The sequence below is a fragment of the Oreochromis niloticus genome, linkage group LG7 (genome assembly GCF_001858045.2).
Source record: "Oreochromis niloticus isolate F11D_XX linkage group LG7, O_niloticus_UMD_NMBU, whole genome shotgun sequence".
In the NCBI taxonomy this organism is placed as follows: domain Eukaryota; kingdom Metazoa; phylum Chordata; class Actinopteri; order Cichliformes; family Cichlidae; genus Oreochromis; species Oreochromis niloticus.
In genome coordinates this window covers 20,221,651-20,249,063 of record NC_031972.2, presented here as the reverse complement: position 1 = coordinate 20,249,063, position 27,413 = coordinate 20,221,651, and the positions used below count along the sequence as shown (strand labels likewise).

The following is a 27,413-nucleotide window of genomic DNA, read 5'->3' as shown; positions in this document are numbered from 1 at the left end:
AAAGAGGACTTAGTAGCATTCTGGAGACCAAGTAGAGGCTCACAAGCTCAGTTTTTCAGTTGTGGAATTTTATATTCAGTAAACAAAGTGTCAGTCTGTTGTCTGTTGAGACAAACAAACTAAAAAGGGAGACTAAATAGGACTGGACATATGGGACGTCTTACACAAGGAAGAGTGCTTAATGCTTGACACATAAGAAAAAGATGATCTGAGAGAGGAAGATGGTAACACACAGCTTTTAGGTGAATACAGTTAAATAAAGGTGCAGCACAAATGGGCAGGAATATAAAGATTCTCAATAAGAGGCAAGGCTGTGTTCAAAATAAAACAGGAAATACCAAAAATGCAAGTCAAACAAATGTTAATTTAAGAGCTGTGGTTGGCTCTCACACAAACACAAGTGTGTTTACAAGTGGGGAGCATTTGGTTTGTATCTCTGGACAAAGGTAAGACCTGGGGATGCCCTTTGTGTGAGGTTTAACCTTTCAGATGAACTCCTTGCTCTTGGTCAGTTTGTTAAAAGAGACCTTTACACATTTTTCACTCGCCAATACCCCGGAGCTGATTTCCCTTTAACGAGTGATGCAATGACACCACGATTATGCTTATGAATTCCTGATTAAGAAAGTAGTCATGAGTTACAAAACTGCAATTCAAAAACAAGTCATTATCGTTATCGGTGGGGACAAAGGTGGCGCTCAGTCATAAGCTTGTGCCTGAGTAGTTGTCTCAACGTGATCACCATGCAGATTTAATAAAGAGTTGGACGAGGATGATGCTTCGAGTCAGTTTGGAATAAGGTTAACTTTGTTGTTATTCTCTGTTATCACCGTGTTCATTTGATGTGTTCCCTCAGGGCTATAAACAGGATGTCTTCTCTTGACTCCTCAGACCTTACACATCCTTTGAAGAAATCAATATCAGATAAGCCAGGGAATAAAGGAGACTTTTGAATAGAGATAAATGGCATCATGCAGGCTTGTTGGGTGGGCTTGCATCACTTAGACAGCCACCCAAATTGCTGTTATAGTGATCCAGCAGTGAGTATGTATGAATAAGTTAACGGAGATGGAGGGAGTGGCACAGAGGAAGGCAAGAGAGGAGAAGTCACGTTCTGTTATTTGATGGTACACAACATGTCCAACAGTAGTGCTAATTGAGATTAGCTGGATTTATTGAGGCTGCAGTTGGATTTGGCAAGTGTGATGTTGGACACATTAGACCATTAGCCACCAGTATCACACTAAGTGGAGTGAAGTGATGCTCTTTAATGTAATGGCTTACTTAGAAATAAACAGGACACAGGAAATTAAAGGAAAGGGGGAAAAGGAAGGAAAGCGATGAAGATGAAAGATGGCACGTTGTAATTGATAAGCGGGAGGGGTTTGGGGAAGCTTTTGGAAAATGCACAGCACAGCTGCTCCCCTGGGATAGGTCTCCTGTCGCTATGGTAACTGTAGGACAGAGGTCACATAATTGTTTGCGGGTGACCGTTCACGATTGCATGCAGTTTTCTGTAGTATCTGTATGAGAACATAATGACCTTGAGACATGCAGACCATCAGCGCAGGAATATTTTCTCTGATCATATTTGCCATCATGGAAATGTGAATATAGAACCCCGGCGGTGTTCACTGCTCTCACCTGGTTTAAACTGTCCCACCTGGTCTGCAGCGTTAGACTCGGCTGATGGTGTGGATCACAGATAGAGTTTTGTAAAGCACAACATTTACAATCAGTGCACTGACTGTAAGTATTTATGGCACAATATGTAAGGGTGGGAAAATTTGGCAGAACTGGTAGCTGTAGGCTTTTCCAAATTTCAGCAAAACATTAAAATTTTTATCAAAAAGTTACAAGTGTGTTAATGTTCTATGTCTGGATCAAGATGGTAAAAAAATGAATGAATGAATCTCACATCATACCGATCCAGTAAGAGACAATAATGTAAAGGTTTCAGTTAAGCATATCTTTGGTAGCATTTCTTCATTCAGAGGGAGTTACCTTTATTTATTCAGGTAAAGTAGAGTCTCTGAAGTTGTTGTGTCTTCGCTGTTGTGTAGATCAGTCCAAATGCCTGTTTTTTGTTACAGTTTTCAACTGCTTGGTTTTATAGTTAAGGATAATCTAGCCTTATCCCAAATTTCTTTTAGTTTGAATTTGATGATTGATTAATATCTTTTTCGTCTCTTAATCTGAAAATTATGGGCTATTGCCCAAATCAAAATGGATTCTTAGGAAATGGGAGTATAAACCTTATAAATTATATTACATTATAAACGTCATCATCTGCTGGTCCATTCCCTCCGCTATGCTCAAAGCCCACGTAGAGTCCTTAAGCCTGTTCTTAAATTCAGTTAGCTGCTCTGGAGGCTGTAATGTTCACTCCAACTCCAGTTACTGTCCTGCAACTTTTAGATGCATCCCTACTCCAACGCAGCTGAATCAAATGGTTGAATTATGTCTTCAGCAAGTTTGGCAAAGGCCTGGTAACAAGCCATTCATTTGATTGAGGTGTATTGGAACAAGGATGCATCTAAAAGCTGCAGGACAGTAGCTCTTGAGGACTGGAGTTGGACACCCCTGCTCTAGAGAAACCCAAACTCTGTGCTTGATTTTGATGTTTAATTCTGTAGAGGAGGTGTAAACCAATTGGAAAAATTTTATATGGTCGTGTGCATGATTGGTGGAACAAATATGTGAAAAATGAGAGATGATGATATGCTGTTTTTAATTTGCCTGGACATTTAGCCATTAGCACGGTTTCAGTCATCACGCTGAACAGTTTAAACAGCGTTTGTCTTTTCCGTCAGCGGAAAAAAGCGACGAGCAAGTACAGTTAGCTCTAATGGGAATGCCATTCATTTTGAAGTTATCTGGTCAAAGGACAAATTAGAAAATAAATTGAAATTTCGTTTTAATAATAATAGAGATATAAACCTGTTGACGTCTGCTACAAAGTGTGTTCAGATCCATTCATCAGCTGTTGGCACTGTCAATTATTTATTTATTTGTTTATTTTTATGAAATGTTTACATTGTTAGTTTTAGACACACAGGAAAAAATTGTATAAAACATGTAAAATTACTTTATTCACTGATGAATGAAAACACCTGCTGGCTTTGTCTGGTTATCAAAGCATTAAATCAAATCTTTTCTAAGTTCAGATTTTTGCTGTTTACAAATTCAGATCAGTATTTTATTGCTATTGGCAACTCATTTGAATATGGCACTTCTCTTTAGAATGAATCGTGTCTTTGAAGGGCCATACACATGACACCAGTGAGATTTATGAGATCCAGTTCAATTCAATTCAGGCTTATTTATATAGAAACAAATCATAACAGTTGCCTCAAGGACCATCTTACTGTAAGGTAAAGAACCTGCAGACCCTACCTGGGACAAAACTCCAACAATCACAGCAGGAACTTTGCAGTGATGGGAAGGAAAAACCACTTCTTTTTAACATGAAGACACCACCATCAGAACCAGGCACAGGGAGGGGCAGCCAAATGCTGCTGCTGCTGCTGCTGGGGGATGAGGGGAGTGACCGTAGGGAAACAGGACAAAACACAGACTTATGCCTGATTTAGATTCCTGTGGGGAACCTTTGTACGTAACCTACGTAAGTAGTTGATGTCATTGCCCACATTTATGCTTGTGTGTTAATTACTGTGACGTCGTGCCAGACGATTTAAAAAGAAAAAAGTGCTGGGACCGTTTTTTTTCATCCTGGCTCCTCGCTTTTTGTTATCATCAGTTTTTTTCTGATATATGTTTGCCTCAGGTTTTTTTTTTCACTACTTTGTACATTCACTCACATCCTTTTCGGGAGTTTCAGCAATTTGTGAGTCCTTATATTGACGCTGTGATTATTGGTCTTTATACTGAGGCGATGGTTGTTATCCCCTCATGGATAAATTCAGTGCTGCACAGGATGTTATAGGATGCAGTGAACAGGCCAATCACAGTAGTTGTGGGCTGATTCTGCCCAACGTGTAGTTACATTTTTCGGGAGGTGGATGTCAGGTGACGTCATAAGATACAGCATAGATTTCCCACTGAAGCATAAATTGGGCAGAAGGGAGAGAAAAGAAACACATGGGGACTGAGAAGATGTGCGTGGAAACAAAATGCTCAGTGCATCACATGAAGTCCTGCAGCAGTCTGAGCCTCTCGCAACGTATCGAAGCGATAGTTCAGGGTCATGTGATTTAGCCTTAACTATAAGCTTCATACAAAGATAAGATATAAGATTCAGACTCCTCTCCTCTCCTCTGCCCTTTCCCACTCACTCATCTCTTTTCTGTGCTGTTGCCATTCACTGACTCCCCTCCTCCTTTCCTCCTTCTGTTTCTGTTATCCACTTTGTCTCCTCCATCTATTCACTCTCCTACCCTGCATCTCACTCTCTCTGCCTTTTAGGGCTGGTTTTGTTTCCTTCCTTAATGAGGCAATGGCGGAGATTATATTCTGTTGAATCATTGATGACTGTGAAACACATTTGGAACACGTGTACATGCGCTATATGCACGCACCGCACACAGACGCAAGCATAGACACAAAGGGCTTGCACGCCGCAGATGTCTCATGGCCCATTAGCCTGCGTGTTTCATTCATCTTTTAAGGCAGATTCAGGGAACAGACAATGTTAAAAAGTGTGCAGTGAGGTCGATGTCATATTTGGAAGGTATCTCGAAATTTATTGATATGTTTGTTCTTGGTCTTCGGCTTAAGACACGAGGACATGTTGCTTAAAAGGGGTTAATGCAAAGCTCCTTGATTTTTGTGCGTGTATGTGTGTGCTCGCTGTGGAGAATGTGAGAAGGAACAAGTGTATCTGACAGGACAGGTGGCTCCATTGTGTCTCTAGCCATATCTTCAATGGCCAGGGGTTTGTGTGCACAAGACAGAGCGAGAGATGGGGTAGGCAAGGTGCAAAAATAGACGCCGTATAAATCTCAGGTCTAAATATGTGAAGAAACACAGAAGAAAAAAATTATATATATCCCCAAACATCTTAGGTTCCTTTGAAATCATCATATTTATCCTGTGACAAGCCTTGTAACGTGATTAAAAGTCATCAATTACTGTCAGTGACTCACTGCTATGACTTGCACAACATGAAGAATGAATGAACAGAGGCAAAGTAAGGAGAAGAAAGGATAAAGTGATAAGCTTTACTTCCAGTTTCCTCTATGGCTTTTATCAAAGTGCATTTCATTCTAAAAATACCTCCTATATACCCTCTACCTTACCAGAGTTTATACTGGAGGTAATGGGGCCTTGATTTTATCTCTAGGCTACAGTGGACAATTTAGAAATGGAGGGTAAAGAAGTCAAAATGTATAAAGAGTAACATTAATTGTTGCATGTTTTAAAAAAAGTACATTGTCTTTCAGTTTTAAGATTTTACATATCAGGACATAAATCATCTTTAGTAGGTCTAAATTTGGGTGTATACAACCTTCAGGGAACTACAAAACATGATTTATCACACAGTGTCATTATTTATTCAGCAGACACGAAACCAAAATGCAGAAGCCATGTGTGAGAAATTAAATAAGTCCTGTGATTCAGTATGTTTAGAATCGCCTTTAGCACCAGTAACTTGAAGTAATTGTTTTCATGTAATTTCATGATTCTTTCACATTGTTCTGAAAGGATTTTGGCCCGCCCTTCTTTACAGTGTTGCTTCAGTTCATCGAATGTTTACAGGTATTCATTTATACACAGGTCTCTTAGCTCTCTTCGGGTCCTACCACAACATTTCAATAAGGTTGAGGTCTGGATTTTGATTGGATCATTGATTCTTTTCCTTTTCATTCGTTCTTTTTCTTCTATTGTTCTCCGGATCATTGGCCTGTTGCATGACCCAATTTTGGCCTCATTGCTTCACACACATAAAACACTTTGGTATACAGAGGAGTTTATGGTCAACTCACTGACAAGGTGCCCAGATCCTGTGGCTGCAAAACAAACCCAGGTTTCATACCTAGGTGGTATGAGGTGTTGTCATTGATATGCTGTGTTGGAGGACGCTAAACACTTACATTTTCACTTTGGTCTCATATGTGCAGAGGACATTGTTCCAGAGGTCTGGCCCTGAGAGTCCAAACGGACTGCAACATCAGAAAACACCAGCAATAACAAAAACGCTGCAAAAGCGCACAAAACACAACAGAAATAGTAAAAACGGAAACGGAAATAGGAAAAAAGAAAACAGATATAGGAAAAAACTGATTTCCAAAAGCATAAGGGAAGTGTTTCTGGGGAGACAATAACCAGACGGACCAGTTGCAGGAACCAAAATATGCTAAGAATTGCGCTGGGGGAGACTTAAAAGAAGTGGAGGATCTATCAGTTTTGTGAGGAAAGAAAAAATGAGAGGTAAGTGTGTTAGCCTAACTATTAGCCTAAAAATCCGTCATCAGTATTATATGAATCACAAGATTAAAACACACTTACCTAGCATGTTTTGGTTCCTACAACTGGTCCGTCGGGTTGTTGTCTCCCCAGAAACACTTCCCTTGTGCTTTTGGAAATCTGTTTTTCCGTTTTTGTTTTTCCTATTTCCGTTGTGTTTTGTGTGCTTTTTCAGCGTTTTTCATATTGCTGGTGTTTTCTTAAGTTGCAGTCCGTTTGGCCTCTCAGGGCCACCATACTTGTAGCTGATTTGATGCATCTTTGTGAGCCTAAGCTGTGTCACGACTTTCTTTTTAGAGGGAAGACGCTTTCTCTTAGCAGCCCTTCCAAACAGGCGATACTTGTTCAGTCTTTTCCTAATCATGCTGTCATGGAGTTTGACATTTACCATGCTAACTGGGGGCTGTAGAGTCTGAGATGTAGCTCTTTTTTTCTTCAATTTCTCCGAGCAGTGCGATCTGACCTTGGGGTGAATTTCCTGAGATGTCTTGGGAATAATGGCTGCTGTCTCGAATGATTTCTACTTATTATGAACATCAAATTGCTTGGAAATGATCGTATAACCCTTCCCAGATTGATCATTAGCAACAGTTCCTTCTCTATAAATCGTTGTGTTAATAAACGCCTGAATGCTTCAAACAGGCAAAGTGCCAAAACTTCAGCCTTTACTGAAGTGCTTGCACTTGCTGATGATCAATTAATCAAGTGCATTTGATTAACAGCACCTGGCTGCTAATTACCCTGTTAATTCCCAAAGAAGCAGTAAGACTCTCTTTAATTTTCAACACTGCTTCTGCATTTTCGGCTTAGTTTTTGTTTCAGATTCAGAGTATTTTCTTTATAAAATAACTGTAGAGGCGAGGCACATCATCCACTAAGAAACAAAAAGCAATTGGCTGATTTATGTACTTAGTATCCACATTCTTATCTTAACTTCTGCACAAGGGCAGCAATGGAAGGCGTTAATATTAAAACATTTTAGGATTTTGTTTATGTTTGGTGCTGAATGAAAGAGCACATTTTTCTGTAAATATGGGTCAAAAGTTTAGACAAAAATACAACCAGGCCAATCGTTTCCGCAGAAACTAATTTGATCTGCAAAAGTACACAAACGTCTTGTGAAATATCATGAGAACTGCCTGAGAGGAGGCAATATTATCTCCAGTTAGAGCACTGCATCTTGTGACTGCAGCTTATCGTCATGGTTTAACTTGGCCAGCACAATGAGGCCCTTCACAAGACTTGATCGAGACTTAAACAAGCTAAAAGTGATTCTGTTGACTTGGCTTGGAGATCTGGGATTTAACAGGTAGATTTTATTTTTGGTACTTTTTGGACCACTGTCAGTTTCCTATGGTGAAATTCTATCTTGGGTAAAGGGCCCCTCTGTTTAAAGTCTTCTGGTTTCTGGAAGGTGTCTCCGAACCATATTTAGTGGTGGACACCTAACACATGTTAGGTGTTCCTGATAAGAAGAACAGCAATTAGAAAAAAAATGCAGCATCACAACATCCCACTAAAAAGTTCCAACTTTGTAAGTGTTTCCTATACTCAGACTGATATGTTTAGCATCACCGACTACTCTGTGGGCCGACTCAAAATGTATTTGTAATAAACCATCCACTGTGGGCCGGGAGAGGTTAAAGCAGCATTTAAAACTAGCAGATTTTGGAAGGATGCTAAAAGGGATGGATTGCCAAGTGCATGGGGGGGGGGGGGGGGGGGAGGGCGGGCATTGTGCTGTTACACACACATTCGCATTAGTGTGCGACAGGGTTATTATGTTAGGCCTTGGGGAAATGGGTGAGGGCAGTGGTCATGTGAGCTACAGCTATACTTTCAAATGTTTTGAAACATCGCAGAGGAGATAGATGGATGAAAAGATGTTTTGTTTTTTTTTTAATGTAGGAGTAATCTCATTAGTTTCTGCAAGAGGTTTGGTTTGTTTTCTATTCCACTGCCTCGAGGGCACAGTACCAGTTTAATTTGACTGAATCACTGCAGCAAGCTCGAGTGTAGTGCAGCAGCCAGCAGCACTGGTGAACTGAACAGTAGTATATCACAATATGAACTCACATGCACTAATATTGCAGTATAGTGTCTGGCATTTTATCAACTGATGCGGTGTTGGGAACAAAAATTACCAGTGAAGTTGTTTGGTATGTCGCTTTTCATACCTTGGAAGCCCAAGTTGAAGATGAGTATCTGAGATTTCCTTTGCTTTATCTTGGTCCACGGTGTGCTCTCTCTCATGACATGGTTGTAAGCACTCCAGATGTGGGATGTGTTCCTCAGTCTCTTCCAGGTGGGGCAGCCAGGTCATGATAGTCTCTATGCAAGAATTTGCAGGAGCATTATTGCTTTAAATGGCACTGTGATCATCCCAAAAGACACTGTTTGTCTTGTCTCGTCCTGCCAGTATAACTCAACGTCGTTATAGGAGTATTTCAAACAAAAATTTAATGAAAGTGTTAAGTGGGTTTATCCAAACAGCCTGAGGCTGATTATTCATTCTCTGTGTCTTTCTTTTTGTCTTTTCCTCTCTTTCCAGATGTTGGAGCCTAAGGTGGATGCCCCTTCATGTGAACTGGGTGGAGTAGGAGGAGATCGAGGAGGTGTATGCCTCCATCTGCCGACACGTAGCTCAGAAGGGGAGGAAAGCAGCCTGTATCCCTCCAGTCCCTCTGAGCCCCCAACGCTGGGTAGTCCTCACCCCTCAGAGCCACTCACCCCTCTGGATGAGGTCTACATGCCCCTTGGAGGTCTGGTGGGATCTGACGAGGGACTTAAGGTACCTCCAACACCACCGCCTTCCACTGAGGGTGAGGATTCCAAGAGCATAGAGGGGCATGAGATGGAGCTCTGGAAGGACAGGAGGGATGAGGAGAACAAGCGAGAGGAAGAGGAGGATGAAGAGGAAGAGGAGGCCGGCAGAAAGAGTGTCGGGAGCGAAGGCTGCGAGAAAGAAGATGAAGGAGAGGATGAAGGAGAGAGGAACGAGGAGGAGGTGAACTTAAACCTGGTGGTGTCAAACACAGACGAGGACAATGTCTCAGAGCCGCCTGACACCAACGCTCCCCCTTCCTCCTCCTCATCTTCGTTTGTTATCCCGGAGCTCCGCCTTGACCGCTCCTTTAGCGCCGATGCCCTTTCTTCACCCAACACTGACGAAGAAGAGTATGACGAAGACGAAGACGAGGAGTCTGAAGAAGAAGATGATGAAGACGACAGCGACGACGCCTACCTGCAGCGCAGTGACAGCAAGCGCCGAAGCATGGTAGAGGGTGCCACGTGTGAGAAACATGGAGGAGGGGGGCTGAGTGTGCAAAATTCCCTCCGCAGGCGCACACACAGCGAGGGCAGCCTCCTGCAGGACCCCCGCACGCCTTGCTTCACTTCTGACAACGCCATCAACTGCCTAGAAACTGGAGGGGGATCCCACAAGGGCGGCTGGACACTCCCATCACCTAAAACCTTGAAGAAAGAGCTGACCAAGAATGGAGGCTCCATGCATCAGCTGTGTATGCTATTTTCTGGGAGGAAGGTAAGCAACGTCACTGTGAAATACCAGTGAGGCACACAGAGAACAGGTCACGAAGTACAAGCAACAAGAAACCCACAGAAACAAGCACTGCAATACTGACCAGTGGCGTTTCAGCTATTCCTTCTGAATAGCCCAGTTACTTTCCAGTGGTTTTAGTGAAAAGGGTGACATCAAGTGGTAAAGCAGAGCAAATGCACGCTCTACCTGGCGTTATAATTACATCAGCTTGTAATTAACACTTATAATTATTCACAGATTACTCACATTTACATACAAAACACTTTAATGCTGACTGTTAAACTTTCATAAATTTCAAATTACTGTCTCATTGTCTCTCTAATGTTGTTACGTAAAAATCTGTAAAAGATCCAAGAACACTGTGAAATTATAGCATTATCTATAATAGCAGTGTGTTTCCTACATCTCATACCAATCTGTGTAAGTTTTGTAATCGTAAAGGTCACAAACAAAAATAGAATAGTGCAATAATGAAATCATTTTTGGGCTCGTATTTGAGAAGGATTTCTGCAGTTTGAGATGAGGTGCTGGTAAATGTTGTTTCACTTGTCCAGCAGAGGGTAGCATGCATCATATTGTCTCGCCTTACACACAGTAACAGAAAGAGTTGTGCCTTTTCTCACTTTGCTCATGCCAGTGTTGAGTAATGTTAACTGAGAAATGATTCTGTCTCATGTTCCTGTTCACTATGAAGTAATAGGTTTTTTATTTGTCCTTAGAATTATCAGACTGACGGTGCGCACGGACGATTCATCATCTGTGCCACTGTTTCTTCCAAAAGTATTTATAGTGCTGGTCTGCACACCTGCACACATGTTTCAGCAAAAATAGTTTGGAAAAAATGTGAAAGAAAGAAAAGAAGGATCAGAAAAATGTATTAAATGGAAGGAAAATAAGTCAGTGATAGCAGAACTCAATAGGCTCTACTATATATTGGTAACAGAGCTGATTAAGTGCTTGCTTTATCAAAAATACTTCTCCTCTTTATCTGCCTCTCCCTCCACAAGTCTGTCAGCACACTCGGCAGCCTTAAATGGCAAGGTGTGTACACTGCGCAGAGAAGGAATGCAGCAGACGGAGCTGCAGCCTATTGGTCTTGGCAGATTCAAGGGTAATTTTACTACCTCTTGGCGTCATGGATACAGTTCCTTTGAGGCTTTTGTTTCCATTATTTAAAATGACATGCCAAATCCACTCGTTAATAAATCTTGTGACATCTTCAGGCGCAGAGTGTGTGTCTGTGTTTTAGTTAAAGCTATCTAGAGCTATTTGGTTTGCAGTGTTATACTGTTACAGTAGGATGAAATCAGAACCACTTGACCACACCGGGTGGGGACTTTAATTAATTTAGAATCATTGATTAACCTTGATGTTGTTTTTGGAGGTAAAACAAAGAAACAAACAGAAAAAACGTATACAATGTTGTCTGATCGTGCTTGTTTTAAACTTGCAGTAAAGCCTTAGCTTCACTGATCACATTGTCTTATTACTATTTGAATAACTTATTCATGAATACTTGACGTGCCACATCAGTTATCATACACTTTAAGATACTTTTCACACAACTCAGTGCTCTGCAGGTTGGTGTATGTGAGTTAGAAAGTGTGACAGACGTGTCTGGCCTTTAACAAGCACCAGACCTCCTCCTGTCTTTCTTTCCGTTCTGCACCTTTTCTTCTCACTTGATGTTTTTAGTGGCCTATCATCAATGCAAAGAGAGCCAGGGACGGACAGAGAGCAGGTCAAGAAAAATAATGTCAGTTTGTTTGACTGTGAGATTTTTCTTGCTTGCTGCTTCAGTGAAACGGTAAGCAAGGACCGGACTGGTGAAAAATTTGAATATACTTTTGTCTGTTTCTTTTTAATCTCTCGACTTTTCAACTGTTCATGTTTTATCCATGCAGGTAAAAATGAACCTGATCTAGCTCAACTGTTTATAAATGTAAAAGTTCTTTGGTGTCTTTTCAAATTCCAGCAGTTCCTGTGGTATTTTATAGTAATTAGATAAAAACTATAAGGCATTTCAATCAAAGACAACAGAAGGATTGAAGCAAAATTATAGCAATAAACTAAAGTTTAAACCAGTAATACTTAAATTTGTGTCTTAACCAAGTAGCCAGTAGTAGTGCTCTTTCAAGACATACAGTATAAAGAAAAGGAATAAAGAAAAGAATTGGTGCTTGAAATCTGATTTCAAATAATTGTTGGTCATCTATGTAAAATCATTGTAACTGGCACTGTGCAGCACCATGAACGTGGTAAACAATATATATATATTTTTTAAAGTTGAATCAAAAAAATCTAAAATTGTTCTACGTAAACAACCCAAAACAAATGGAGTCCAGAGGTGATCAAATGGTCCTTTTTTTTTTTTTTTACAGTCGTTTTTACAGAAGGAGCTAAAACCAATAAATTGTCTTTTCAGTGAGGTCATTACATTGAGTCTCCTCTCGCTGCACAGACACCCACCCCCTCGCAGATGTCGCTGACATGTGAGGATCTAACCCAAGCAACCCAAAGAAAGAAAAAAAAAATCTGTTTACGGGGCTTAAATGTTTGTTTGGATTTTGAATAAATATCGCCTGTCTTTACAGATGTTGGGTGGGGAAACTATTTCAGTGTGTTTACTGAATGTGTGTGATGCTTACATTCTTGCGTTGACATAAGGATGGACCCAGGCAGATAGTATAAAATGAACACTGATGAAAACAAATTAGTATGTATTTAAATTTGAAAACATCGGTGTCGTTTGGCATGATGTTACGGACACCTCTGACAGTTGTAAAAATGGTCTCAGCGTATTTCCAGCCCAATCACTGAGGCCAACTTGCAGTTTTCTCTCATGCAAGGCTGTTTCTGTAGCTGGCCATTATTATAGAACATTAACTCCCCCCTCTCTTACTTTTACATGAAATAATAAAAAACAGTTGTTTAATATTATTTAACATTATTTAAAGAAAGAAAAAAACGTATGTTTGGCTTGAACAACACTTCAACAATTCAATACGTATGCAGATGTTTTCCAGTAATGTTTGTACACTGTGCACACAATCAGGCCGTCCAGTTCTGTCCTGTTGGCTCCTGCACAACTAATTTGATGTCATTGGGAGAATAAAGCATATAATGTATTATGTTAAACAGGTTGAACGCCAGAAAAACACTCATTGAGTAGAAAAGATAGTTAGGGTTAAGCACACATTAAAGAGGTTAAAACAATAGAACACACAGCAGTGTGTTTGGAGGGACGTACCTTCAGAGAAAAGATTGGCTTCTGTTTTTCTGGCCTTTACATAATACTTTCTGTGCTGTAATAATCACGAAAAATATTTACAGGAACTTAAATATTCTATTTTAGGGTGACACAGAAAAATATGAGTAAAGCCCCAGCAATTTTCCACTAGAAAAACTATTCTATTAATCCTTGTCTCTCATTATGCCTCAGGCCCTAAGTTGCATATTTGTTAATTTTAGCTCAAAGGTTATAGCACTTGATATCAAGATTATTGTGTTTATCTCATATGGCTCAGCGCATGACCGGGCCTAAGAATAGGGTTGGTTGTTTTTTTTGTTTTTTTACTGAATGAACTAAATAAGTTGTTCATGGAAACTGTTTAAAAATACAGTGTATTGATGAGTACCAGGCACATCTCAAGTGTTTTGTTTCAGCGTAAAACAAAACAGGCACCACAGGTAATTTGCCAGGTGCCAAGGCGTACATCACAATCAGCACGTATCGTCTGTGAGCACTACGACCCACTGAACACAGATGGCGTTGTGGACAAAAACGTGGGTTTTCCTTGATTTCGTTGTACAGTAGTTGGCCTGGATGGGACAAAAGGCCACAGTTCAAATGCACACAGGGCGCAGCCAGTCCACTGCAATGCTAAATGAGTAACATGTAAATATTTACTGAGACTGAGCAAACTTTCAGAACAGTCAACACAGCATCCAGTCACCTCCTACTTATTGACAAAAAATGTGAATAAACTGAATGCAATGTTTTTTTAGGTTGTGCTGTGTTACTCCACAGTTTACAGCAGAATTTAATGGCGGAGAGTCCATAATGTAAATGTAATGTGAGCGTCCATGTACGTTTCCAATAAAGGGAAAAAGGAGTTATGTAAGTCTGAACAGGACTTTTTCTTTTTTTTATTCGGGAACGATTTATTGTCTCTTGTTATGAAATCAGGGACATCTCCCTTTGTCTTTCGGTGAAGTCTTCTGTGCTGTCTGGAAGGTTCCAGACAGATTATTCTCCCCCTATCCCTGTCTCTGTATGTTTGATTGTTCATTTGTTTTTTAAATTTCGACTTAAGAAGGAAGAGGAATGCACAGTTGGGGAGAAAGTAACTGCACATACCCACAAACCCGAGGTCTCACATATATACGTCTAAGTCTATATGCATATTTCTGCATCAAACAATCCCTTAGTCAATCAGTATGCAAACAAAGAGCTTTATTTCATTCATTCTTCTTCTTTTTTAATGATTCATCTTCACTCCCAGCCATATTGTAACTACATTGCAGAACAACACACAGCCAAGAGGTCCTCTTGCATTCTCCTTCAATTTTTCCACATAACAGTTTCCATTCGTTTTATTTACAACATTGGCCTGAACTGTTTTGGCATATCACGAGAAGTTATGGCACTTGTAAATCACACACACACACGCACCCACACACAGTGCCAGTGGTTTTCCTACGGCGCACTGTTTTAATGCTGTGATTTGCATGGAGTCACTTTCTCAACTGACTTTTAACATCGTATAAAGCAAGAAGCCATGCGGTAACTTAATTGCCTAATGAAGAATAAAATATTCAGGTTCAAGCTGCAGGTCCCATACAAAATGTCTCTATCCAAACCAGCAGATGAAGTGCTTTGGAGAGATGAAAATTAAGTTTATGTTGTTGTGCAGAGCCCATTAGCCTGGATAATATAATGCTACCTACTTATCCAAGTTAGCCTGCCTAAAATGACTTCGCATCTGCAAGCCACTTTGCAAACCACTTTCCCTTCAGCACTGGCTTTTCATGCTTAGTGAATGAGGCATGCGGTGTTCTGTGCTGGCATCTCAAAAGAGCAATACTGACCGATACTAATAATTGTAGATTACTGATATATGATTAAATGTTGTAATATGTAAAAATGTATCTGTCTAACATAATCCTGTCTAAAAGCACACTATAGATAAACTTATAGATTAAACTTGTGCTTTAATCGAGAGAAGGTTTTGACATGACTAGGCCAGCTTAGAGCATCCAGAACCAAATATGTATGCAGTGGATGTTTCAGTGCTGAGTAGAGGCTTTCCTGTTGCAATGTGCAGTTTAACTAAGTTAAACTAAGTTCAGTAGAAGTTCATAATATTCTTATTGGCTTTGAGAGTGATATTATTCCTTACATCCACTCCTTAAACCTTTGTTAGAAGCTGTTTCTCGTAGCTCTACAAAGACCATTTTAGCATGTGGAGAAATTCCAGGCTTGTTAAGCGTACTTTAACTAATTCATACAAAAGTAAAGTAGTAGAATACAGACACATAAAAAGAACCATAATTTACAAACAAGTTAAACCTTCTACTGTGTGTTTGGTTTAAAAATGTAATCTTTGTTAAAGATCTCAACGTTCATACTCCCATGCTACTACTTAACCACTCATTCATGGAGTTGTGCATTTTTACAAAACCCCCACAACAAAGGCTAGCTAATCCTGAGTAATTATGCTTGCATTCCCCTTGTTTATTTGTTATCAGTTGTTTGCCTGTTTGTGATTGTGCCTGCATTTTAATGGGCATTTTAATAGTTACTCTTCTGTACTGTGCATGAAGGAGTGCTTTACACATGTCAGTACCAATGACTGTAGAGGACCCTGTCTCAGTAATTGTAACAGACTGCCTGACACCTGCTTCCAGTACTAACATTTAACAAAGTTAGTGACTTGCTACAGTATGAAAAACCAACACAGGAGACCTAACAGACCTAACAGACTGAGAGCTAGGAAATCATTGGAGAGTATTGTTTCAGTTGTCATCAGCTTGATGAGTAATACAATATCGTGTTATCACTTGCATCTTGGGAATATGCAAGTCTTTGAGCAGTATACAGGAATGACCATCAGCATCTGCTCATTGAACTTTAAACTAATTAGTGTGCAGAGTGTTTGATGATGCTTTTCTTTCGTCAGACGCGTTGCCCTGATGTCAGAGCACTTACTAGCAGAGCTCAGTTCAGCAGACCCACGCTGTCTGCTCACCTCAGTCTCCTATAGTGTATTCTCTTTGGTCGGTAAATGTTGGGACTTTGGATGCTATCACTGGCATTCTCCTGACATTCAGATGACTCAAGACAGACTCCAGAAGGCCTCCTGTTTCATAGTTGTGTCCTCTGTGTGTTTGAACTGGGGTGTTTGCAGCGCTCGTTGCCATAGCAGTATTTTGGCTGAGTCAGCCAAAAAATACTGCTATGGCAAAATATTTAGATAAATAAATGTTTATAGATGGTTCCATAAGTAAGCTGTGTACAGCTGTTGTTATTAATGATACCTGTAGCCTTTAAGGGACCTGTTGTTCACGTTTGTGTGCGTCACCCACCAGTTTTGCACAGTGAAGCTTACGGGACATTGGTACTGTTTGTCTTATAGAATAATTATGAGCTTCAGAAAAACAAGCTCCCAACTTATACATCTAATCTCAACATTTACAGTAATGTAGTGAAGTATTTTTAAATTAATCAAATTAAATTCAAAAGAGCAATTTTCTCAGTCTCCTGTTTTTGTCTCCAAACACATTTGGCTCAGTGAAACAATACAAATGGTTAAACATACCAAAACTAAATCAGATCTTTCTTCCACCTAGCAATGTTTGGCCGACTGTGTATTTAATAAAATATTTAATAAAACAAATATTCCTCTATATTTAATAGCTTGCTTTCATGTTGGCATTTTTCTACTATCCTGCAGAGCATCATCTGCAGTGCACTGCTCCTCTTTTAACCACACATTCAAATCTCTAAAGAGGCAAAGGAGGCAACTCTAACTATGTTTTATTTATTGAGATCAATAGTAGACTTTCTGAGTTTGAGAGTTAATGAATATGTGAAAATGACTTGGCTCTTTAAAGTGTTTTGCAGCATCATGGACCGGATTCAATATGCAGTAAATGACGATCAGGTTCATTATAAAGTGTATGACTGATCGTTTTGCTCTTTTGTGGCTTTTCCTCTCTATTAGTGCATCACAGCAGAGGCACCATCAGTTGCAAAGGCAACAAACCCTGCGCATAATTTATTTGAAGATTCCCTTTAGAACTGCATGATGACAGCATCCCTGTTGCATAGCTGCAATGTAGTAAAAAGTGATAAGAAGCTGGATAACTCATCTTTGTAGGGAATTCTGATGTCGATGATGTCCAGGAATACTTCTAGGATTTTGGGGGGAAAATGAATTTGGTTCATTTCTCATTTATTTGGTTAGGTTTTTACTCTAAAGCATATTTACTTAGTGGCTTAAGAAGAGGTTGTAGTGAAAAGAATTAGATTATAGCCCCACTTATCAGGCAGTGTCATCTGTGTTGAAGTGCTGAAAGGAAAACTCACTTTCTTGTTGTGTTGTTGTTCCTGCTGTAGAATCAGAGGGGGTAGGGGTGCATTTTTATATCCCCCACTGGGGATATAAAAAATTTTAGCAGGGGGGAGATATGTAGACCAGAGAGAGGGAAATCCTCCTCTACCCTCTATCATACCCTATGTTGTAAACTGAGAGACCAGCATATATACCTTGTAACTGGGTATAAATATAATAGCAACAAAACTGATTTTGGCCACCAATGCAGGACACGTGTAACTTCTTTCTGTCCTTTAGCTATAACTTTGGTTAACCTTTTTCTTTTAGCTAGTGCTGTGGAGTGCAAACATCAGTTATACATATTTCATTTTGCTGGATAAAAACCAACAAATCATTGGAAAATAGCAAGCTAAGTTGCCATATCAGCCTCATAAATTTGGATGAATTAGCTGATCTTATCCAATCAAGACAGTATTTTGCCTAGATAGCTTGTAGATTAGTTGGCAAGCTAGCATTAGCTAGCATTAGTCTGAAGAAAGTGTGCTCAGTGGTGATTTTCATCCTCCATCTCTCTATGAGCTCAGTTGAAGTTTGGCAACTATATCAGTCACATTCACATTTTGCTGGATGATCTCCACTCAGTAAAATACTTCCAAATACTTCCAAATTTTTATCCTTTGCAAATCATTTCACAGATTGTAAATGGCAAATCATTCAGTACATGAAACTTGCTGCGTAGTGCTAACACACAGAAAATACTCTTCAAGGTCGCTATTATTGCAGTTGGTAATACTGTTAATACCAAATCTGAGCATTCATCTGCACAGTCTGTTGCCTTGGATAGACTTTGAATGAACTCTCTGTGTGTTCTGACTGAAGTAAAAGAGGGACATCGAGACAGAGGTACATGTGCAATTTGTGCTATCAGCACATAAATCTGCCTTGATTTGCATTGTAGAAGCATGTAAGTGTGTCCCAGCACGCACAGAAACAGGACAAAGTCATACACTCTGTTGTACTCCCTGGGCAGCAGAAGTCAGGGAGAACAATGCTGGTGGGATGATAGGAACACACATGCTGTCCTCACAGGATGGGAACAGAGTCAATGGAGCAATCAGCCCTGAAGGGTAAAGACAGGAAAATCACAGTTCACTCTTTGCTTGTTCATTATGGAATAAAAGATCTAATTTAGCTAATGAATAATCTTTTTATTCCTAACCCTTTTATGTATTTTCCATGGAGTTCTTTTGCTTGCTATTTTCTGTTATGACTACAATAATCTGTTGAATGCCTCACATTTAATCATGCAGCAGTGGTACTAATTAACCTAAAGTACATTTAGTTTGCTATAGAGAGAGAACAATTATTAATTTCACAAAATGTATTAAATACACTGCTATAGCTTTTGTTTATTTTTAGATGATAAAACTTTTTTTTTTTTTTTACAAAGCCAACCATTTCTTTTAGTCCAGATTGGAGAATGACATTTGTCTTTAGCACGCATTTTATAGCTTTAAAACAGCCGACTCTTTTAAAGCTGCTGACTTTCAGAACACATCAAAGTAAAAGAGTTTGGACATAGCGACTTAAAAATGACTGGGAGCAGATGCTTTAAGTTCTCAGTCACTCTACACATTGAGACCAATGGTAATGTCAGATATTCCATGACTGTTGTGTGTTGTTTACTTCCCCTGGGACGGAGGAAGCATGACATTTACACAAATGGATGTGTGACCCACATCATTCCCCTGCTTCTGTGTTTGGAATCTCATTTGCAGCATTCCTTCCTTCCCTCTTGAATGCCATACGTCTCCTCCTGACCTGCTACTTTCCTAGTAATCACTTTAGTTGCTGGCAGCCAGCCCTTCCGCTTGGCTGTGAAAAAAATACAAAATGCTAATAACAGATTCAAGGCAGCACCTGCTACTCACAGCACTAACACACTTGCTCTATGTGTTACCACACTGAGCTCAGGACCGTAATGATCAGCGAGACTGACCACCAGCCCGGTGATGCAACATAAAGCCAATAGGACAGTGTTATCTGGGTCCCTCATATAGATAAGGAAACACTATACTGAAACTAAAGGTAAAGAATGTATTTGCTCCAAGACAGTGGTAATTATTTAGGATGTAAATAATCTTCTGTTTATCAGGGATGTAACGTTCTAGTTATAAAAAGTGCAGCTTATCTGCAAAATGCACTTTAGTATGATCTGAACAGTCTGTATTGCTGAGGACTGTAACTGCTATATTGACCCTAGCTGTGAAGCTTTAGTAGTAGTAGTAATAAAGATGTCAGGATGTTCATCAAACAAGGAACATGAAAAAAAGTCACCAGACTGAACAAGGTCAGCATGATGACTTTTTAGTTTTCCTTACTTTGGCTATTAAAGTAATTCAAAGAGAAACTGAGATTTTATGAGACACGTTGTTCATTAGATATCCTGAAATAATATGTTGAAAAATCTAGATGGACGAATGTGGATTTTATCTGCAGCTGCACTGCTACTGAAGGCTAAAGGCTTATTATTTTACAAAATATACACTTCAAAGACACAGTTTTGTAGTTTTGCCTCTGTGTACCACCACAGTGGATTTTTAATCAAACAATCAATATGATTGAAGTGCAGACTTTCAACTTTAAGTCAATGGATTTAACAAAAAATTGCATGAAGTATTTAGGAATTACAGACCATTTTAAACATACATTCAGAGGGTCAAAGTTATTTGGACAAACTAACATATTTAAATATAAGGATTTTTTTAAAATACTTGGATGAAAAGCCTTTGGAGTCAATGACAGCTAGGTCATTACTGCAGCCCCCTTTAGTTGCTGCTTGCTTGTAGGTCTGAATTCTGAATTCAATTTTGTAATTAATAACTGAATTGTTGACTGACTTTAGCGTTGAACAATATCACATTACTCTGACCTGAGAAACTCTTTGGTTACTGTATATATACATATATATCTTATATACTTATTTATAATTAGCTCAGTGTGTGTTTGTTTTTTTTTGTTTTTTTTAATTCTGTGAGTCTTCCTGATGTGGCTGCTTCTGATTAGGAATCAGTGACCTACTTTTTCAGTCTGTGTATAACAGCCAGATTTGGGGAGAAATATGTAGCTGCAGCCATTTAGAATTACATGCAGAAAGGTCATCTGCTGGTCAGAAAATGTCAATAAAATTTTAATGGGTAGCACCAGTCCTAGGCCTCAGTAACCTGACATCTTGTCAGAGCAGCTCAAAAGAGTGACGTTGTCCTAGCATTGTTCATTAACATACCATGACATGGGAAGTACTAATGCAGGAAGCAGCCATCTCCGGAGAGGTGCTGAATAACAGGAGGCAGGGAAGAATCAGATCAAGCATTCAATATACCCAGACATCCTCACTCACACACACAAGCACAAGCACACACTCAGACAATGCACCTATTGTAACCGCTTTCATAATGTAGTTAGAGTAGGAATGAGTCAGTATCCTGTCTGCTGGTCACTGAGTTTATTCAGAGATATTTCTGATAATTGTAGTAGTCCCATTGTACTGTATGGGTGCGTGAGTGTTAGAGTGTATGTTACCATTCGGTTACACCAACAAATATACACATTCTGACAGATGAATGCAGATAAACATCATGCAGCCACTGGGAAGACCACAAGATTATTTCCTATCATTTATAAAGGAAGCTGGAAAAACAATAATTGAAGCAGTTATATAATAACGCATAAAGAATGATAGAGGCATCTAAAAATATTTTCTCAGAGCTTTTAATACAAGCCATAAAAGAACTGTGGGAAGAAAATGTCATACCAAAAGAAGCACTGAAAGCATCATGTTTATGAATATGAATAATTGTTTACAATATTCTCTCTATCTTGTTTTTCTCTTCAGACACAGGTCACCCAGTCAAAGTTAACTATATAAATGGTTTAACATGCCAGAATTAAAGACTTCATCTTTTTTAACACTATGTTGTCAGTTGTAACATTTAACTTTAGTGTTTAATCTGAAATGATCTCTAATTTCCTTATGCTCTGAATTTAGTTCATTTCTCTTTTATTTAGTTAAGGGTAGTTTTCACTCTGAAAATGCATTGGATGTTCACTTAATGAAAAGTTGACATGGGACACGATCTGAATCACCCCTCTATACAATGTCATCTCTGTTGTCACTTTGAGTTCTTCCACTTAAACACTTTTCAACAATTTTTGCAGAGATAATTGTTTTGGAACATAACCAGTTGTCTTTTATTACACCTTAAGTCCAATGCAGTGTCTAATCACTGATTTCCCTTCCAGAGATAAAAAAAAGTAAAATAAAATTTAACATGTACGATTACCTCATAATATCTTTTCGCCAAATAGCCTGTGTTGCACATGAAGGAATGATAAAAATAGTCTAATAGCAGTGCCAAAGCACATTCCAAATGATTATTTTAATCAAAGCGTGTTCATTATAATTTTTGACCTCTAATTATCAAGTATGATTTCTTTAATTGAATTTAGATTAGTTTTAGATTATTTGTTTTCAGTGTGTGTGTTGATATTACACTACAATTACTGAGAAAACCTACGAGAGATAATTAAAAAAAATAATTATGATTCGGAGTGATAAAATGCGGTCGTCTGCCTCAAATTAAGCAAAGCTAATTGTCGAGTAGTACTTTCCTGCGGAGGTCCTGGAGTTAGAAAATACATCTTTACACTAAGTAGGGACCTTTATGTGAAACTATCTTCAATAGATGTTTTTTTAATATACTTGCATGAATATAATTGTGCGTCACTGGTTCTATTTTGAAAAGTAATAATAGGCCATTTGCATAACGGGTTTTCATAACCCAGGCAAATCACCAGACACAGGCTGCTTGTTTGATGATTATCTTGGCCATTTTTTTTGCCCTTGAAAGTATCTGCACAGATTTATGCCAGAGACTTGGAAAAAAATAGGTGACTAGAGACAAAAAACAGCAAACTCTGCTCTCTCCAAGGACCACTGAAGGAACAATGGATTGTTTATAGCTGCCAGAAAATACAACAGTATATAAAGGAAAAAAGGCAAAAGCTCACATTTAACAAAGAAACAGGAGAACAAAAACCACAAAACCAAATGCCTAATATGCAATTTTATCCAGTTGCATAAACTGCATAAACCGTTTTTCCAGTTTTCCAGTTCCCTGAAGCAAGCGTTTTGCTTGCCAGATGAGGAAGGCTAATGAATGAATGAATTTGTAATATAAAGAAGCATGCTGTAATTTTGCATTTTGCAGCTCATGCTATTGATGCCTGGCCCTTTCCTTTTGTCTGCTTTGTGCTTTGCTACGTTATCACAGTGAAATCTAAAACAGCTCATAGAGTGATTTTAGATGAGGGCTTGAAGATAGAAATAAATTCTGAGCTGTTATGTTATATTCATTGCATGATTGCATTTTGGTGTTCAGATGACAAGTTTTGAATGCACAAGTAGGATTATACCAATAAAAGTCAACCCAGATTGAAAACTGTGCAGACTGGTCTGGAATCAGGCAGACAGTCATGTGAAAAAAGTCCTCTTTTTTTCTGAATTCTGTGGCTTTCATGTGCTTAAAAATAACACTTTAATCTTCAGGGAATCTTTTTTTTTTGTTGCTGTTATAGCCTAAAGCCTACACCACCCAGCTATCTAAACCGCTAATATTTTAGTACCGGTACAGTTGGGAAAACTGTGTTTACTTATCAAAGCTGACTCGCATCAGAGCTTCTGGAAAACCAGGTTCAGAGCAGGGCAGTGATGCAAGGTTTTTACAGCATCATTAGATCACTGTGAATGGGGTATGCCACATAAACACTTGTGCAGCACTGCCGCACAATGCCAGGAAGCTAGACTCTGACACGCAGCACCAATCTAATGCTTTACTAGTTGGAGTTGATTGTTCAGACACTGGCTTGTCAGTTTGTGGTCAAACAGACAAAGAAACAGGGGGCTGAAATGGAAGGAAGCAGTCTGAGGAGGGCTGATGAAGAAAAAGCAGCAGGGCATGAAAAGCCAAAAAGTAGTTTAAATACACAAAGACCAAGATTCATTTATTCACCTCTAGGGTTTTAGGTTGGGGGCGGATTTGGAGTCTGGGCTGAGTCTGGGTCAGGAATCCTTCTGAGCTGTGTTTATAATATTGTTCTTACAGTGTGTTTGTCGGTGGTGTGGAGCTGAAGAACGAACAGTTTATTGAACTGAAGGCAAATAGTTTTTGTCCCAGTGTGGCACACACATATTCTCCTTTGATGTTTACTGAGCAGACATGCCACGAGCATGGGTGTCTTTTTATGAACATTTGAAACCTTATTCAGAACTCTCCAGAACATGTTTGCCTATGTTATTTGTTTCACACGTGCATACATATATAAGTACACACAATGGCCTCCAAAGGCACATGTGTCACGAAGTCTGTTAAACTTTGTATCTACACAGCTGTCCTGCAATCCGTAACAGCGTGCCAACATGTGCATCCCGTGCGTCAGGGGGCTATCTCGCCGTGTGGTCTTTGGCTAATTCTGTGTTTTCTTGCTGTCTTCAGTTAAGTTTGTTCTCACAGAGACTCGCGCACCAAGGCTATTTTTAGAAAAGCCTCATACTTTTGTTATGCTCCACTGACCATTGCCAGGCACACAGTTGTGTGTATATGTGTGTGTACCGTGTGCGGGTGTGAAGTTGGGCTTGGGCTATCAAAAGGAACAAAGAGGAAAAGGAGCAAAACAGAAGAAGAGTAGAAATAATAGTAAAGAATACATTTTTAATGCTTTCATATTGCATTTTTTTACTACTCAAAACTAAATTTTTTGTATTGATAGTGCTAGGCTCTTTGGGGATTACACATAAAGTCAGATGGTGCTTAGTGCTAATATTCCACAGGTTTGCAGGTAGCTTATATCAACAAACTGTAATATTTTTCACTGGACGACAGGACCATGGCCTCATAAAAAATGTTTGCGTATCATTTATTTAAAACATAGGTGTCATAAACGTCCCTGTTGCTCTGACGCTTTTTCCTATGAAAGACTTATATTCAGGTAGACAAGTAGTAATTTGTTGAAACCCATAATGACTTCCTCTTATGTAGAGTTTAGTCAGTATGTTCCTGTAGATTGCACCCTCACCCTCATGAATAGAAATTAAATGGAAGGTAGAAGGGCATTTTTATCCTGTGTGAAATTATGGTGTTGCAACTGAAGACACTCCTCCCTTCTAACTAACTTTCCACTGACATCACAGAGCCATATTTCTTGATTTGCGGTGCTGCTGTTGGGTGTAGACAGGAGGTTTGGCACTCTGTATGTGTGTGTGTATGTGTGCGCGCGTGTGTGTGTAGAGGGGAGGTAAGAGGTGAAAAATACTTATCATTTTCAGGTGTCAGAATATATTTTATTTTGTGATCTATGTGTGAGCCCTGTTTGAGCTTGGATGCCATCCACATTAATGTTTTAGGCAGACTACCTCTCCAGATATGTTCAGCAGCAGGTGCTAATTAATTTAAAGGGTTGGCATGTATTTGGATGAAAAATCCAGATTGTAGCAAAAGATCACATATACACCCCTCTGCACTCATTTAGGTGAAACAGTAGTCTAGTTAAACATCACCTGGCATGAGGACAAGTTTCTTTGAAGAGGGCAAAGTCTGAGTCTTTTTCCAGTTGTGTCCTGTAATTTCAGGGGGAAGCATCATTGATGGCTCTATGGAGACTGGGGCTGCCCTGTTGTTCCGTTACTCTGAGATTAATGATTAGATTCTGGTTTCTCCCATGAACCTCAGTGACATAATCTCTTTCCAGACTAAATAAATAAATACATAATACATGGACTATGTTTGTAGTTTGATTCTGTTGTGTAAGTTTTGCTTATCACAGAGTAAACATCACTGGTGTTTACTGGTATTAGATGTTGAATGGCATTGAACAAAATGGACATGAAGTAACAATCAAGATAGACTCTGACTAAGTGTCAGTTTAATATTTAAAAACATGTTTTTGTGATGTTGAAATCGATCAGTGCCCCAGTCTACATAACCAAATACAATATTCTTATTTTGCCCATAAAATGAAGCCTTACGCAGACGCACATCACAATTTTGTCTTTGCTCTTGGATTGTGCTTATTTTTAGATATCTCCTGCAACATATTCTCACTCACCTTTCACATTCAACTATGACTTTAATCTGAATGCTTGGAGTGCATCACTCTGCACTGCACACAGTGACAACCTTAATCTTTGTTAAAGGAAGGAGTTATTAAAAGAGTGTAGGAGACATGTTCCATCTGTAACTGAGGCTTTGAGGAGACAAATCCACTCACAGGTACTAAAGGTGATAAAAAAAAAAAGAAGCTATGCAATCTGTAGTATCAAATCTGCTCTGAGGGAAGGAGGCACTGACACGTACTCGCTCACATCAGCTTCAGCAGTTTCTGTGCTGTCCTGCTGACAGAAAGCTGAGGATGTCAGAATAAGCTACCAGCTAGAAAAATGATGTACAACAGCAGTTAAGTTAAATCGAGCGTATTTCTCCGCCTTGTTTTGGCAGTGTTTAGAGCTGTCAGTCACTTCAGTAGATCAATACATTATTCAACTTCGAGCAGAAACAATAATGCAAAAGCACGACAGGATATAGTTTGGCAGCTGGTATATGTAGGGTGGTTCAGTGTGGAAGGATGCATAAAGCAGGAAGTGTTTGCCCTTGAGACTACGCATTATTGTTAAATACAATAATAACGGTACAAGCACAATGTAGCCATTCTAGCTGTATGCACGCAACTGGACAGACAGTTTGAAACTAATCATTTAATAACACTACCACCAGTATGTTTCTGTTATACCACTGAGGAACCCAATTGGTTTATTGCATTTTTAACCTTTAAGTAACCTTGACAGAAGTGTTTAAGGATCTGGAAAGCTATTTCGTTTAAATTGTAACTTTTGATTTAGCACAGGCTTGAAGGAGACAAAAAAATGTGTAGCTTCCTCGATTGATAGGAAACAGCTGCTGTGGTGGGCTTGAGGTCTGACAGCTAATATGGGCTCGAAAGAATTCATGGTAGGCAAAAAAAAAAAACAAATACAAATAGTATATCTTAATTTTGTTGCTGCATTTCTAGAAGAATTTCTTTATTTCACCAAAGTAAAAGCTTCACAAGATGTTTAAGAACTGTGGGACTGCCAAAATTTGTAAAGAAAAAACAAAGAAAAACAGAAAAAGCTCTCACTCTCAAGGTTGAAACGCAAGCTGGGGGTCCTCAAAGATAGAAAACACACGCCATCTGTTACCAGCTGGCCAGTATCTAGCTCAGATGTGTATTGCTGTAATACAATGGCTCATTATTTAGAGCCTCACTCACACATACAATGGGGGCAGTTTCAGACCATCAGATTAGTGGAGATTGACCCCTTCTCCACCCTGAAGCAACTTCCTTTTTCCCTTAACCAATCAAAATGGTGGGTTGGCAGAACGTGTAATGTGAAACCCGGAGTCTTGGCTCAACACTTCAAACCTAGGGCACAGTTGGAGGCCAACAGAAACAACAGCTGTAGTCTTTCACACTCTCCCACTCTCACAGATTTCCTTACTTTGTTATGCCCAGACAAACACCAAGTGTACCCGTGAGATACAGGCACACACCTCAGAGAGCACTGTGGGATTTACAATGTGGACTGCTGCTATGGAATAACCATTTTGGAGGCTGGCTGTATGTGTTACCTGGACTAGCCTTGCTTTTGATAAGGACACTCCACGGACTTACTTGCTTCCTAGCCAATTGGGTAGTCATAACCAATTGGAGGTAGTTGGAGCTCGCTACAGTCTCTGCAGGAGCCTGCAGGGCCCTCTTTCTCTGTGGAGGGT

The 27,413-nt window shown here is 39.4% G+C and overlaps 1 protein-coding gene across 8 annotated transcripts in view; it reads left to right on the top strand.

Annotated features, from left to right (window-relative positions):
- The window catches only part of rgs3a (regulator of G protein signaling 3a), a 119,383-nt gene that overhangs the window by 77,294 nt on the left and 14,676 nt on the right, over window positions 1-27,413 (top strand). For 7 of the 8 annotated variants that reach the window (XM_005459492.4, XM_025908953.1, XM_005459491.4 and 4 more), the window contains one exon: window positions 8,978-9,970. In XM_005459492.4, coding sequence (XP_005459549.1) covers window positions 8,978-9,970 — 993 coding nt within the window. Of the gene's footprint in view, window positions 1-6,368; window positions 6,391-8,977; window positions 9,971-27,413 lie in introns of those variants that run through there. The other variant, XM_005459496.4, reaches the window with a different exon arrangement.